General features: G+C 42.6%; 1 protein-coding gene across 6 annotated transcripts in view; it reads right to left on the bottom strand.

The window, feature by feature from the left end:
- The window catches only part of MYO5B (myosin VB), a 372896-nt gene that overhangs the window by 122295 nt on the left and 233258 nt on the right, over positions 1-17343 (bottom strand). For all 6 annotated transcript variants that reach the window (XM_073343525.1, XM_073343528.1, XM_073343526.1 and 3 more), the window contains exons 13-14: positions 8778-8900; positions 6942-7025 (exon numbers count right to left, since the gene is read on the bottom strand). In XM_073343525.1, the coding sequence (XP_073199626.1) occupies positions 6942-7025; positions 8778-8900 (207 nt within the window). The remainder of the gene's footprint in view (positions 1-6941; positions 7026-8777; positions 8901-17343) is intronic.

A 17343-nucleotide genomic window follows, 5' to 3' on the forward strand; every position in this document is an offset into this window, starting at 1 on the left:
GAGCAGCACCATCCATGTAGAACACAAAAAAGGAGCAAAAGTGAAAGTTTTACAAAGCCAGGAAAAATGGGCCAGCATCTTCAAATTTCGATTAAGTTAAACACCTCCAGTACATACGGGCATGTAAATAAGTTTTTCAGAGGTGCTGAGGTCTCGCCTGTCTCATTCAAATACAATTACATATCTATTTATTCAGCTTTCCCCTTCAAACTAGAGCTACATTTAAATTATGGGTGTCTGAACGGAAAAAAAATATACAGTATCTTTTATCCATTGCTGTGATTTACTATGGTCTGATGCAGAGACTACTAAAGTAAACTGCAATATGATTCAACTGTTCAACCAGGCATTAGTTAGCAAGGAAATGTAATTCCACCTCAATTCAAGCACCCTGGGGTGGGGGAAGGGGTCAAGTGCGCGCACACACACTGTAGTGACTAAACGTGGTATCAGAACCTATGTAGACTAGAACAGAACAGACTGCAGCCTTGCGGTGCTTATGATGTGGCATGCACAGCACATAAGAGCTTAGAGAGAAAGCACAGTGAACAGGAAAGCCCTGCACAAACCCACGTACTTATTTGTTATGCCGCCCCAGAAAGGTCTTGTGGTAAGGGATGAGGACGCTACCTGATCCCCCTACAAACAAGGGGTTAACCTGGGCTCAGTTTTTCCTTTCACTTTGCACAGGTGCTCAGGGGAAAGATTATAAACTGGCTGAGGGAGTGGGAACTCACCAGGGTCATAGGACTGGGTTAATCCTAGGTTGGGGAAGTTTAATGTTACTTATCCTCTCCTCACACTTGTTTTCCATTGAATCATCTACCTGATGGACAGTAACACCCACGTAGGCACTCTACTGTTGAGGATGGGTAGTAAGTCGATGCCCCAATCTAGGCAGCAGATCCTCAGCTGGTGTAAATATTCAGAGCTCCACTGAAATCAATGGAGCTACAGAAGTTGGCATCAGCCCTTAGATGTTTCAAGATTGTAAGTTCCTTGAGGCAGGGACAGAGCCTTTCTTTGAGTCTTGTACAGTGCTGAGCATGCTTGTGGCACTTAATAACGATAATGAATTGTTATATTCTATCTTAACAGCAACTGCTCATGCTTTTGATCTATGATAAAATCAGTTCTCTCTGCTTTGAGTCATCTCTTTACTTCGTTTTGCTACTACAGGGCTGCTGAAAACTAATTAACTGCTTCATAAGTCTTTTACTGTCTGATTGGCCACAATAATTGCCTTCTAAAGAGTGTAATGCAATTTCACCTTGTTGGGAGTTCTTCAACAAGGATCTGTTTTCGGAAGTGGAGGTGCGTAAGCACTCATGGTGTTCATTTCTGGGGTTCCCCCCCATTCCTAGTACCGTATTATGTATACTGGCCTGATCCTGCCTCATTGACGTTTAACTTCAGAAAGAATCAGATCAGTGCAGAACTTTTTTCTGCACGTGTCAGTTTTGCTGAGATCTGTGTCCCCCTCTCCTGGCTCACACAGGATGCTAGGTATAACGTTACTACCGCTAATGGAGATCTTCCTTTGTTTCCCAGGGAAAGGGGCCTGCCTTTTTGAAGCAGGAGGCCCAGACTGATATTTCCATTTGCGACTGAGTCCACATCGTGATTGCGTGAGAAACAGCCGATAAAAATAAGATCTAGGTTGCCACTGAATCAACATCACATGACACAGAAAATGCAGCATTTTGGAGGCTTCGCTATGGGCATGTCTTCACTGTAACGTGGCTCTGCAGTCACGGCACCAGCACGGGGAGAGCTTTCCCAGCGCTATAAAAAGACCCATCTCCACGAGGGGAGCAGCTCCCAGCCCTGTAGCACTGTCTACACTGCCACGTTACTGCGCCGAAACGTGCACTGCTGTAAAGAGGCAGTGTAGACAAGCCCCAAAACAAAGCAACCTTTGTACTGTATGCAGATGTATACATCAAACGCACATAAACTAAACTAGTTATATACCTCCACATAAGTGTAAACATATTTAAAGGACACTCAAGCTACAGCAGGTAGTGGAGCTAACAAGAATGCAAAGTGAAAATAAAATCTCTCCGCCCCCCCCAGAATAAGATGCAGGGTCACTTTAGCTGCAGAACAATGCAAAGTGCTGATAAAGGGTGTCTTCAGACAGCCACTTCAAAGAAAGAAAGGAGTTATTTGAATGGTCACCTGAAGCTTCAGACCAAACCCGAACATGTTTTGAGACTGTAATAAGTTTAAACAATGAGGAGTCCTTATGGCACCTTAGAGATTAACACATTTATTTGGCCATAAGCTTTCGTGGGCTAAAACCCACTTCATCAGATGCATGGAGTAGAACATACAGTAGGGAGGTATAAATACACAGCATATGAAAAGATGGGAGTTGCCTTACTCTGAAACCTGTAATAAGTTTGGCTGCAAAAGAAGAAGTTTTAAACATTATATCCTCCCCTTCTTACACAGTTCCTTGTGATAGCTGGGTCTGTACAGAACAACATACTTCATTACCTAAACCAGTATGTATTGAAAAATCTCACATGGAAGAAAATAATTCCAAAGACTTTTAGCTTAGCTTTTAGGCCAGGTAGGTCTCAAGCAGTATCCACTGAACCTTTGACTTTTCTGAGACTTGCCCATCATTAATGACCAAAACAATTGTAGTTTCTACCTTCTCAGCTCAAGCCCAAAGGACCCAGTTTTTAGGCCCATTGGCTCAGGCCCCAAGATTAGGCTCTGTTTTTTAAATTAAACTTGACTCCACCAAAATGACCCAAACTGAGGAGACCTGAACCTTGCAGAGCACAAACAAGTAAGATGGCCACACAACATTCTACTCTCTCCAGCCAGGTAGAGGCAGGGACCCTGAGGCTACCAATCCCCATCTGAGCAGATGAGTATGTGGGAGGAGAAACAGCCAAGCCCCCTACCTTCCTCAACATGAAACAGGTAGCATAAGAGGAGAAAGATTCCCCGAGGAAGTCTGTGGGACACATTCAAGTGCAAAGTATCAACCATTCCAGTAGATGCCAAAAGGATAGCTCCCTCTTTCAGCCTCTTCCCAGCAACTGCAAGGGAGAGGGGAGTTCCTATCTCCCCAGAGGGAATTAACCCCAAATATAGGATTTTAATCTGGGTTAGAACATGAAAGATGTGGTGGATGGAGAAAGCGGAGGTGTTTTGTGAAAGGGGATGCGGCTAGGAAGAGGTAGTGGGGAGACCCCAGCACAGTTCAATTTAGTGACTGAAAGGCGGAAGTGCTACCGTACTGGTGACGTTGGGGGAGTGGGGGGAGGCAATGGGGCTGGTAAAGGATATTACTCTTATCTGGGTCCACATGAAAACGGCACAAATAAGGGCTCAGTTCAGAGGTGATGTGTGAGGTGGTACAAGTTACGAGACCTTAAATGGATGTAAAAGTCAGCAATGGATGTAAACCTGCTGTCTCTTACATGCTCAGAGTCTTAACCAGAGAGCTATCACAGGAATGCAGTTAACAATAAGAGCCCCTGCTGCATGCTTCAGTTTAGGGCTTGTGCTCATGCAGACTTAGTGTGCAGCAAGCTGAGCTATGAATCTGCAACTGAAAGTTCCGTAGCAGGCTTCGATCTACTCTGTGCTGTAGCAGGGTCCACGCAGCCAGTTAGTGAGCAGCAGGCTAGTCCGCTCTGGATTCACACCCCAGAGCTTGCTGTGCACTAAGCCGTTACACTTTCTTCCAGCTCCATGGCACAGAGGTGCTGGAACAATTTGTATAATGGGGATACCATTGAATCATACTGTGAACCCCATATATGGTGGAAACTGCTTCAATCCATGGGGTGCGGCAGGGCACCCAAGACCCCTAGTTTCAGCACCCATGCCTTGCCATGTAAATCACAACAGCTTAAATTCCCTTACATGCATTTGGTCACTGGTAATTTACATCACCTTGCACATCACATCTGCATTTGGCCCTGTGAAATTAAGAAAGAATTGGGGAGAGGGAAAATATCTTGGTAATAAACCCAGTACTGGGTAATAAACCCACAACTCAGGTTGTCCAATACTAAATGAGTGAACTGCAGGTGACAGATGTGTATCCAGGGTTCAGGGCTGCTCTAATAACTGTTCTCCTCCTCAACTGCAGTGTGAATCTAAGGGTTACAGCAAAATCCAACAGAAATCTTTCAGACACTATCACCACTGCAGGATTGCTCATCACAGCATGCAGGGAACTGGCTGAATAATTCATCATGCGGCATCTATTTCCTACAGATTACCTGGCGTTTTAAGTAAGCTCTAATTATATAGTTTTGCAAGGTAAATTGTGCAGGCTTCCTGAGGACATGAAGCTTTTGACTTTGAACATTATTAAAGCCCACTTCCACAGTCATTAGACCAGAAATTACCCACGTGGACATGAAAATTGCACACCTCAGCATTTTCATATGAATCTATCATTGCACACCAGAGCAAATTGCTGACAATGCTCAATTAGTTTCCCGTTCTGAACCTAGTTATATTTATATCCATATTAAAACTCCTGCTTAAAGTCCCCACAAGAAGTGCTCTCACTCGTTTCCCCTCCTGTCATGTTCTTGCTCATTTTGTTGTGGTTTTGGAGGTCACTGGTATCCCTGCTAGTTGTTATACCAAGGTAGAAAGGCACGACAAGGCTCCTGGGAAATAAACCAGACTTGAATGGCCTCGCTCCATAGCTAATGGGACATTGAACAGACTGCAGGAAACAGATAAATGGCAGGTTAATTTCACTTCATTGAGAGGCTTCAGATGAATGGAAAGAAAAAGCCAACAGAGACAAAAGGGGCCTACATCTGAACAGGCAACACAGATGTCTGTTTGCAAGGTTCGGAGGGAATTCAACAGTTAGCCATATTAGGAATGACAGACAGGTTAGCAAATGCTTGCTCTGATCTGGGCTTTACTGGTACACGATTCTATAGCATGGCTGCTCTCAGGACACCAAACTGCACTTTGTCGAACGAATACTGTGCCGGGCCTGTGCATACACAGCACTAGTGCTCTGACTGACGTCAAGACTTTGTTCTCCAGAACTGTATACGAAATCTATACCCTGATTTTAGGACTTTTCAAGTCTCAGTTCAATGGCTGGACTTTGTAGAACTAGAGGACTGAGTTGGTAAAATGAAAAACAAAAACAACAACAGGGTATTTTTAAGTTGTAGGATGAGAATAAATAGGATTGTGTCCTGTAAGGATTGGAACAGTTTTTTTATTTGAATTTGAATTGATTTGAATTTTTAAATCGTTTAAACGCTTAATTTTTAAAATGGTATTTACATCCCTAATCTAAAAGTGATGACACGCATCTAAAACTCAAATCTAGCAAGATACAGTCTTTGTTCAAGATGGTTTCTCTCACCCTTTCCTTTTGCTGGCCAGCCTGGCCAGGACCCATAACAAAGATCAAATTGTTTGGTTCCTTTGTCTCCTAAGGTGAAGGAGAAAGGTGGAGTCTCTCTCTCTCTCTTCCGTATTTCCTCAAAAGGGATTGTCTTTGTCTTACAGGTCAGGAAGCCCACCTAGGGCTCAGCTCAGCTTGCTATGTCCCCCAGAGAGTCAGCACCATGTCAATTTTGCAGTCTCCTGTGATTTTACAATGCAAAAGCCTTCCTACAACCTCTGATGGATATGAACAGTCCATCGTCCATGTCTCTGTTCACATATGGCTTGGTTTGCTACTGAGCCAGAGGTGTTTGCCTTCCCCTTTGTCTGGAAAAAAACCTGGTTTTTCCTCCTTTGTCTTTTTACAGTCTCTAGAACATAATATCAGAGAGCATCCATAATTCCTAGTGTTGCTACAAACATTTCAGTGATATTAATAACCAGCATGTTATTAGTTTTTCAGTGACATCACATAACACCTTTCAGATACGGATTATAACAGTAGTGAGTTGGGATATACTGAGCTGGTCTCACCAGCTGAACTCACTGCTAGATACCAGGGAGCCCCTTGCCTTCTGGCATTGGGATGCTCTTAGTGTCACACAGATCAAGGAACTTTTTTGTTGTTCGCTGTAAACCTTAACGTATTACTCGTTAATGTTGCATATCGTAGCATATGTGGGCAGTAATGTTATGGGAGCTGTGACAATGTTTGGAATTTCTTGTATGCAGATTCCTTGATATTTCTACCTTAATGCTATATTAACTCTCTATTTAATAAAAATGAAAAAAAAATAGAGTTGTGAATGTATAGCTTACATGGAAGCAACAAGCATAACTGTGGTATACTGCAATGAAGTAAAAAGTAAATGCTTTTTCATCTACAAGCATTGCATTTATGGCCCAGGATAGCAGGTTAAAAGAAATGCTCTGCAATACCACCTGCAACATATGGGTTTAATTCCTGATCATGGTCTTTTAATCTCTGGCTCAGCCGAGGCTGGAGGTGCTTCAAAGACCATGCACATAGTCCCAGGGTGGGAGAAGGGCAGGAAGGGAGAGAAAAAGAAAGGAAAGCTTCATTGTTATTGAGCAGTGACGCTTCTTTGGAAGTGAAATCACTCCCATGTAGACGTCCAGCACAAATCCCAGGCATCACTTAAATCCTCTTGGGTTGGCCCTCTGTACTGGGTGATCTTTACCCTGACTGACTAAGGAGTAGGGTCAGCAGGTTGTGAAGGGGGTTCCAATCAAGCCAAGTTGATTGAAAGATGGTGGTCATGATTTATGACCTTAAGCATGACAGGGGATATATAGCAGGGAGGAGATTGCAGGTTACATGAATGAAGAGAACACCTGGGTAAAATGACAGCTTAAGTTCACTTTTTACATTTACTTTTTATTTTTGTTCCTGACCATGTAGACTGTAAGAGCTTTTGCACACGCTCCTGGGTGTTTTAAAATGAGCAAAGATATCAGAACAGTTCAGCAATGCCAACTTTGGTTTAATGTGGACTATTTTCCAAACCTTCTGCTCTTACCTTGCTGGCCTTCAGTATGCTGATCTGTTCTTCATATACAGTGTCCCTATTTTTCTCCAGAAATCCATCAGACTGATACTCCACCTACCACACAAAGCAATGGAGAAATGGAATGGTGGTTAAACCCCTCAGAATGCATCTACACTGCAATTAAACACCTTTGGCTGGCAACCATTAGCTGAGTTGGGCTCACACGGCTTAGGCTGTGGGGCTGTAATACGGAAGTATAGACATTAAGGCTCATGCTGGAGCCTGGGTTCTGGGACTCTCCCAACTCTGGGGTCCTGAGCTCAGGCTCCAGCCCCAGCCCAAATGTCTACACTGCAAGCGTATAACCCTGCAGCCCAACTCCAATGGGCCCGAGTCAGCTGACTCTGGCCAGCTGCAGGTGTTTAATTGAAGTATAGACCTATCCTCAGATTAGTCAGCATATTGCAAGTCTCTTGCTGTAATTACGATGTGTAGTCTCGCACGGTTTTAGGCATCATCATATTGCCATAAACTCATTGGAAAGGTAGCGCATATGGCTGAATGAATGGGGGAAAAGTGGTGAGGAAGGTCACACCAGTTTATCCTATTAATATAAAATATTTGAGTGTAAGATACAAGGCATTACAACACTTAATTCAAACACTGTACATTACCCAGCTATTACCCCCTTCAGGATCCAGTCCTGTTCCCACTGAAGTCAACTGCAAAATTTCCAGGACTCTACCATTCATATGAGTACTTGTAGCACCTATGGCATGCTTTGAAAAGCCCACTTTGGCATTCCTGGTAAGCCAGTGAATAACCACCCATACCTCAGTCTCAAAAGATCTTGGAGAGCTCTGTGCTAGGTCTCACCTAATCTCTCTTGCAAGTACATTTTTTCTGGAATTTAGAATCCGTTGGTTTTCAAGTAAGACCTGGCCAAAAAGCACTGGATGAGTCTTCAAAAGATTGAGTAAAACCTATTTTTTTCTAATTCAAATTCAAGCAAATCACTAACTGTCAGCGATCACACATGCAGAATTTGAAATGGGAATATCTTCTTTTGGAAGATTTGGTGAGAATGTGCTTAAAATCAGGTGTATAATGGAACTCAAGTCCCAGCCTTACCTGTGAATAGCGCAATTCACTCAAGTTAGGATAAAAAGACTCAGACTTTATTAAGGACAATACACACTACTTGGCAGTAGCATTAGTGTCACTTGACTCCTTTATCCTTACTCAGAGCTGCTTTTGATTTCCATTTTCGACACAGAGACAGATATATGGGTAACTACAACCTCTTCACAGATTCTTGCCTGCTCTGAGCAATATCTGTCAAATCATGTTTTAAATAAAGCTTGAGACCATTACTGGATGTTACAGCATCAGCCTCTAAGCTTTGGAAAATCAAAAGTTGGAGTTTTCTCCCTCACAGAGGAGGGAAAATGGTCCCAGTTCCACTCATATCTTACACCTGTGAAGCACAAGATTTTTTGGCCATCAAGAAAATGTCCTTGTTTCAATCTTTCCTGTATGTAGCAACCTCTACTAATGTTAATTTGACACAGCTCTCTGAAGGAGGTTTGTTTTGTTAAACCAGAAGACTCAACTATCCCTGTTTAAAACTCAGTACAAAGTCTAAGGCTGAGATTTTAAGTGCTTACTAAGAGATTTGAATGCCCAATTAAAATAAAATGGCAATTTGGTATCCAGATACCTTAGGCACCTTGGAAAGTCATTGCCTAAATAGCTAAATGTGGTTTAAAAAAAAAAGTGACTCCTAATGCAAACCCCTTCCATCCTGACTAGTCATCACAAACTCTCGTGTTTAATGTGCTGCGTGTTTAGTATATGCCCTGATACCTTATCTGCAAAGTGAACGACAATGAAGGAGGTATTGGACATTCGAGGTTTTTGGAAGTGCTGGCTGCTAGAATGTCTGTCATATAATTTCTGTGCCCAGTTCTGGTCAGTTCCTTTAGGAACCTAGAAAACACAAAGGAGAGGAAGGAGGTTAGATCACACGAGCACTCAAAGGCATAGATACTACACACCTTCATGGTTTCATTACATTATTATTTTTTAAACACTTTTAGCCCATGTCTTATAGGTGATGGCAGAAATGAACCTTTAGGAGGAACTGGACTCAGCAGAGGGAGATGGCTTGGTACCAGGTTTAGGGAGGTCAGTCCACACATAGCAGGCAGCATGGAAGATGTCAAAATGGTGGAAGAGAGTGTAATACAGCAGAATTCAAGGCTGGCATCACCAAGGGACATTACATAAGGGAGCACAAGGATGAGTTTATAGTAACAGGTATTAATTAAGAAACCAAAACCCTAAGTTATTACTCCATCTGGATTTCTCAGTGTGTCCCCAGACCTTCAGCTAGTAAAAGTCAACATACCGCTATAGAAGTCAATAGCACTCAACTGATCTACACCAATTGCAGATCTATATATAGGTCTCAGACTGAGCTCTTTGGGGCAGGGACTAATTCAGGGTTCTGTACAGCTCCAAGATCATTGCTAAACAATGAGTAATGTGAATTATATCAAGAGTGTTGCCATCTGTTAATACCTGAGAAACAAAACAGGCCATCATCCCAATCCCTTTTTCAGTAACCCAGCTCTTGTTGGCCTGACTGCTGGAAAACCATCATTGTCCCCTGTCCCCTGCCAGTGTTCTCATTTAATATTGATGCAAACATTCAAATGGTTTACTCAGGGTAAGACATTTTGTATCCCTACCAGCAAAAAAGCAGTAAGATTCTTGTGCTTGGGCAAAGTCTATTAATTGCTCAGGACAGAAATTTAATCATTTTCAAAACAAAGGCAGCCTTTTGCAGCAAAATGACAGGTTTTCACAAACAAAAAACTTAAGACAAGATTCTAGATTTTCTTAATATGCCTACGAAACAGAGTGATTTGATGAGCAGTTTTTCAAACTTAACTGTCATCAAAATACACCAAATTTGATGAACTGTAGGACTAGGTGTCTATCTATCTATATTTGAATTTAAGAAAGACCTAGCAGCCTCTTCACAGAATTTATTATAATATGTGAACTCATTTAAAAAGCACTATTATAAAAACTGAAATTCCAAGAAATCTCTGGCTTTTTAAAATCCCAGAGTCCTGCCCAAACCAGTCACACTCATGTTGTGTATATGAACATGGCTTGGCTGTTCTCAAATATCTGAAATAAATGACTTTCTTTGACAAAAAATAAAGCAGGCCAATAGTGCTGTACTGTATCAGGAACTTCCAGTTTCATACTTTTGCATTTTAAACCATATTGTGAGAGACTTTAATCCCACTACAGGGCACAGGTGGATTATTTATATAACCTCTCCTGCCCCACACCCCATTCAAAGAATTGCATGCTCCCTTGTGATGTGATCTCATTACATTTAATGGCTAAGCAAGATCAGTCCGGGAAAGTACTTCCATCTATCTTACGTACTTATATGGGGGTACTAGGATACAAGGGGTGCTTCCCTTCCCCGCCACCATGTGACTCTGGGGAAAAACTGCAGAGAACAGCCAGCCAGAGACTCCAGCTAGTAGGAACAAAGCAGCCAAAGCAGGGACCTCTGGACATTCCAGTCAGAACTGAAGAAAGCTCTCTGACTTCCCCTGCCCTGTGTGAATTGGCTGCTTGCTCCAACCTTCCCCCTCCCTCTCCTCAATCTTTTTCAGAGTCACTGTTTCCCTGGAGAGAGTCCCCCATGCCTACATTCTTTGTTCCTAGATGTATACATTTACGTTTAGCCATATTACAGTGACTATTATATGCTTGCACCCAGCATACCGAGAGATCCAGGTTGCCCTGTATCAGTGACCTGTCCTCTTCATTTACCACTCCCCCAATTGTGTGTCATCTTCAAACATTACCAGTGATGATTATGTGTTTTTTTCCCCCCAAGTGATTGACAAAAATATTAAACAGCATGGGGTCAAGAATCAATCCTTGCAGGACCTCATTAGAAACATACCCACTCAATGATAATTCCCCATTTACAATTACTTTTTGAGGCCCATGCTTTATCCCTTTTTAATTCATTGAATGTGTGTCAGGGTCTCCATGTGGAAGATGGGTAACTGCCTGACAAATTAGACCTACAAATAAGCTGTTTATTGTTTTAAAGATAGGTTTTCTCTGAAATGCTTTTGTTCTGAACAAACAGTACTTTGTTTTTATGAGAGCTGGCTCCTCACTGGTTAAACCTGTCACTGCCCCTGACAATTACAGTAAACTGTAGAATTCTGCAGCCTAAGGCCCACTCTAGAAGGGGAGAGTGTGTGTCATGGGATTCTGCCTCAAGAGAGGTGACAGCTAGATGTCTGAGATCAAAATGGGGTGCCCTCTAGGTGGTCACAAAAGGATCAGAGGTGCAGTTAGCTCAGGAAATGTGACACTGGACGCGCCACAATCTTTAGTCTACTAATCTTCAAAATGTTCTTAGCTCATTTTACACAAATTTTACTGTCTTTTTCTTTGACACAAAGATTGAGTGACTTCCCCAGGGTCACACAGGAAGTCTATGGCAGAACAAAGAATTGAACCCAAGTCGCCTAAGTTCCAGGCTAATGCCCAGGCACCGGGCCATCCTTTCTCTTGGCTGTGAGACTTAGGTATGGCAGAAAATGCTGATGATGATACTTTACTTTGAGCCATTACAGCCTCAACATGCCATCAGGCTTTTAAGGGGCACTGAACAGCTGTGGGAGAATGAGCCATAGAATGAAAAATCACGGACCATTTGTTATTATTAAAGATCCCATAGCACTTTTCACACAGTCGGGGTGTTAGCCCCCTTTTTCAGACCAAATAGCATTTATCTGATTTCAGTCTGCCTTGCTAAATTGCTCTCATAGTTTTAACTTCACAGGGTATTGTACATGTCCTCTCCTATACTGGTATGAAGATGTAAGATCTTCAAACCAAGAAAATATATAGTTTGTACAGCACCCTATATTAGTTTATTAAATTTGTAAAGTGCTTTAGGATCCTTTTGGGCAAAAAGTTCCTACATAAATATAGACTGTTATAATATCTTAAATAAATATGCCCTATTTGAATAAGCAACTGACCACTTGTTTTGTTACAGTAGATTCTGCCAACAGCATTCTCTGCAGTCACCCTCAGCAGGCGTTTCCACTTCTGTCTGTTCATTTAAATCTATGCAGCATGTGAACCTTTCGAGCCTCTACTAGGCCAAAACCTAGGGGAATGAGTTATGCCTTCTCATACAAAGCCTTGGGATCCCATTGCTCAGCATGATGCACTGAGTGCCACCAGGCCCATCCAAGGCATTTTAAACATGGCTTATTCCCTGTTGCTCTTAGAGCGCCTCTGCCTTACCTCTTGCTGCACAAACTGGCCAAAAAAACAAAACATAAAAAATAAAAAGCGAGAGAGAAGAAAGCCTTAAGGAGAGCAGTCAACTGTGATCAAGGTCACTTTTGTTGCTGTCTCATGGCTGAGATGTTCAGCCTAAAGGAAGCTGACGAATTCCCAGGGCTGTCAGTGGAGACAGTTGAATGAAGGGGATATTTTATAAAAAGCTACATTCTTAGCTGCGTGTATGTGCCACGCTTTCATACAGTTACGGGAAAACAATCTCAGTGCCGCAAACCCAGCCGCATGCACATGTGTTCTATGGGGATTATGCGCAGAAGCACAAGTTAAAGGAAGTTTGTTCTACTAAAATCAACATCCCGAGGAACAGACTGGTTGCTTAATCCATTAAAAAACGTAAATGAAGCACCACTATTCTCTGCTAGTCATTCCCTATAAAGGATTTTTCAACAGGAAACAGTGTCATCTATTCAAACACTGGATCAAAAGATCAGGAATTCTAGGAAATGCAGCTAAATACAAGTGGTTTATATTTTCAGAGAGCTGTGTTGGTTCGACTTCACCATGCCGTCAGTGCCTTCAATTGTAATCAGGAGCAGGCATACGTTCTGTGGGACTAAAAGCCGAGTCAGGCTGACATTTCTCACTCCTTGATTTTTAACCCTGATTACAGCTTTGCCAGCAGTGTAAATTTACAACGCCGTGACGAGGCCTTTTCATTATTCCTACCTCACTTCACCTGACCACAACACTGGTGCCAAATGAGATATATGGAACTAAAGTCGACTATTTCACTGACTGAGGCAACCGGACCCTTTAAATTATTTACAATGCATTTATATCAAGCACCAACAAAAATGCATCTCAGGTTTCTCCTAGTGGGTAAAATTTGTCTTGGTCAGCAGTGAGAAACTGAAAATTTTAACTGCTGTGAGAGAAAGATGAAGGGTTCTTTCAATCTTGCATAGACATATATTCTTTATGGTCTGTTTCTGATTTTGAATCTATCGTGTTTTCCAAGTTACCAAAAGGTGCTCTATAAGGTCATCAAAGCACTTCACAAATGAGGCATATAAAACACAGACACCTATGGGATGGAGGGCAACAATTAACCAATGCACAGCACAAGCATGACACTCAAGAGAGCGGAATTTTGCCCGTGGACAACAGGCCAAAACTGCAATGCAACGCTTTATATCAGGGCTCCCCAAACTTTTCACGGTAACGCCTCCCCTGGGAGCCGGGGCTGGGAACAGGGCCACGAGGACAAGGGTAAGGGGGCCGAGTTTGGGGCTGCACCTGGGGGCGGGGCTGGGGCCGGAATGGAGCCACGACCAGGGCAGAGATGGGGGCCGGGAACGGAGGTGTGGCCAGGGGCCGAGGCCAGGGGTGGGGCTGGGAGCAGAAGCTGTGACCCAGCCTCGGTCAGGGGCCAAGGCTGGGGACAGAACTGAGGCTGGAGCCAGGGCCACCGCTGGGGGTGGGGCTGGAGCTGGCCTGGGTGGCGCTCCCTCCCTGCCCCCCCAGGGGGGCTGGCTCAGGCCCCACTGCTCCCCCCTAAATGTTCCTGCATGGCCCCCTAGCCCCACAGTTTGGGGACCTCTGCTTTATATAACCAAGGTTTTCTGCGAGGATAAAGTGACACCACCACTGCCAAAAGCCCCCCATACAGAATAAATTGAAAAGAACTCAGTTTATATAAGGGCTTATCAACCCTTTAAAAGCAACCACATTTGGGAACCTAGTTAAATATTCATCACACAAAAGGCAAAGCATTAAAAGAACTGGTAAATTTTAAAATAATAATAATTCTATCACAACTTCCTGCTGGGGAAAGGAAGGGAGAAAAAGAGCCACACAAGACAGATAATCACGTTGCTTAATGCAGTTTTGGGACGCACACAGATTCCATGGTGATGGGTACAGTTTAAGAAGCTGAACTGAACAGAACACTACACTGTAAGCCATCCCTGTAACGTTGATGGTGATCTATGATAAGTATTTCCACTACAGTGTATTCCGCCTAATAGCAATCCTGTCAACTGCCAGTTAGTGGCAACACATTGCCGGGAACCAATCCCACCCCATTAATACAATTCAATATTGGCAATGGTATGCCACTTATCAGCACCTCCCCCCTCACAGGAAAAAAAGGGAATTTAAAGATAAAAATTTAAAATGATACCTGAAATCTTTCTTTATGCAATGTAGAATTAAGCCATCGAACTCATTGCAACTGGGTAGTTAGAAAAATATCATGTTAAGATTAAAAATTGGTTCAGACTCTTATGGACCAGAATCTTAGTTGGTGTAAATCAGCATAGCTACAATCTAAACAAAGCTACACCCATTTACACCTTCTAAAGGCTGTCCATGCTATTTTTAGCTTTTCCCCACCCTCTTATCGCTCTGACTCTGCAATAGGAAATTGGGGCAGTTAGTCCCACTGACATACAACATTAACACCTACCAGATACACATAGGGCGTAAGTCATGCACTTCACAGTGGAACCCACTTATTAGAGAGTTGGACTTTACTATAAGCAGAGTGAAAATCCACAGGCCTCATTCCTCTTCCCTCAAAACAGAGTTTCACTATATTCAACTTCACTACAAATAGCTTTCATTGTGTTACTGGCACAACAGAACGGGTGCATTGTGCAGTATTTTTAAACTTCCCAAGTAGTACCTGACATAGGCCACTATTGGACATGGGTTGTCACTTGTACTAGAACAGGAGTTTGTGTCCCCTTATGGCATTTTAAAGCCTTTAGAACCAATGAGTTTTTGTATACAGTACCTAATCTAATGATAATGACCAAGGGCTACTGCAACAGAAATTAATAACTGATCCATCTATTCAGGATTTTTCAGGATTGGGCCGTTTCCTTCATGTTGGAAGGGGTGTCAAATAAATAAAATTCTCCCAGGGCTCCAAGGAATCAGCCAGCAAAGATCAGGGAGCTATTCAGAGTAAAGGAAACATTAAATCCAACCTTAAATCTATCGGGGGAAAAAAAAAAGAATGGGATAACTAACTAGACTTCTTGAAAGCCACAGATCCAGCAATTAGTATTATAAAAACTAAGAAGGAGAATTTTAATGGTTTCTTTCTTCCCTGAACCGCCAATATAATCTAAAAACCAAGCCCAGCCCTGGGTATGCCAGAGTTCTGTGGCGCTTCATACGGATAGGGGCTGCACATTCTGTTGCTTCCTCACCATGCTCTGGATGACAACTCAACGTGCAAGTCGTTATTCTGCCATCGGATTAGAACTAATGAGGTCCAAACCATAAACCCCCCAGGGGTTCTGCCGCTCTTCTTAACCTACATGCAGCGGTTCATAGAACACAAATCAGAGAAAGTAGCTGGCCAGCTTTGAAAGATGCCACTTTGTTTTCCAATGGTTTTCTACAGACCAACCAACCATCAAATCAAGAAAAATGTATTTTTTTAATAGTGAACTTTACACTGACATGTGCAGAGATATCAGTGGGATTCAAAACCAGTTTGCTAAATATTACCAGTAACCTGATTTCATTGCATTTGGCACAGGGATGAATAGCGAGTAACTATACTCTGACTCAACATCCACATTTATAACTGGGACATTTAAATGATACATAAGATAACTATAACCTGTCCTAAGATACACAGAGAAAAAGTATCCATTACAGAGTCTGGGGATTGTGAAAGTTTCCATGTATGGTCAGAAAAACTCCAACAACATGAGGATTTGAAGCTCCCTCTTCAAGCCCCTGCCTGAAGTCAAAACCCATTTGTTTCACTGGTGACTCCCATCTCTTTTTAACCCTGTAGCTATATTCTTGCTATGCTTTGTAGCTTTTTGTATTATTTAGTTCACTCAAGTCCACTGGCATACAAAAGTCATATGGAAGAGGCTAAAATAAAGAACTTGTATGCATTAAAAAAAATACAGGAAAAACATTCTGTGAGGCAAGAACTTTGGTGACAAATACCCCACCTCTGCTCTAGTATTTCATTATGTTGCCAGGCCCCTTGACGGAGTTTCAGTCCCAGAGTACATTTATCCACTGCATTAGTGGGCTTGCTTGCCAACTGACTTATTGTACTTTTATACCAATTGTGGCCCATAGCAAAGCAATTCTCTCTCCATGGTGCTGCATAAGAAAAGAGATTTTGCTATTTTATAACAGCAAGGAGGAGTGGTGAGATTCCAAAAATACAAGCTCACCAACTGGGATGTGGGTGTGAGTAGGTTTTATCAATAAAATGGTGATTTCACTCACCACGCTCACTGAAAATTTTGTAAGGCTGTGGACTGTTTGCAGGTTATTATAAAAGGGTCCATTATAAAACTGTGACACTACTCCCAAGCTACAGAGAAATACCATGGAAACTGCAGGAACCGATATGTGCGGGGTTTGTTCCTCTGTTTCAGGTTCTATGTCAAAGAGGTGTGGATGAAAAGTAGTACTGGGTTAGAACTGGACAGAGCTCTGTGTTCAGGCTGTCCCCATTAGGCAGCAGGGCTTTGTACAACACCAAAGAAGGGTACCATTTTTTTTTATATATATCAGAATTACCATAATGAATCAGAGCAATGGCACATCTAGTCCAGTAGCCTGTCACCTACAGCAGCCAGTACCAGATGCCGTTTTGAGTTACAGGGCAATCTGCCATCTGGGAAACTTTCCTCCTAGTTCCTAATAGTTAGAGGTCTTCTCAAGCCTGGAGAAAGAGAGGCTTGGCAGTGCAGTGGATGGCACTGAACAACTGAGCTTAGGCTCATGACCTACTTCTGAGCCAGCCACCAGTTGTTCTCATTTGTTAATTAATTATAATAAAAAGCCATAATTGAGAAGAAAAGACCAAAACTATGCTAAAAATGGGAAAGTCCTCATTTAATTATTGTTTTGCACATCCTCAGAGCAGTTTCCATTGGTTGGGCCTGGCTTGTGCTTCAGCCACATAAAGCTTCTCTCCCAATGGAAACCCCGAGGGATGGCAGAGAAGCAGCAGCAACAGGGAAAATTTTCAGGAGGAAGGATGCAATCAAATTGCAATTTGGCCAGTACATCA

Source organism: Lepidochelys kempii, chromosome 5, assembly GCF_965140265.1.
Source record: "Lepidochelys kempii isolate rLepKem1 chromosome 5, rLepKem1.hap2, whole genome shotgun sequence".
NCBI lineage: Eukaryota > Metazoa > Chordata > Testudines > Cheloniidae > Lepidochelys > Lepidochelys kempii.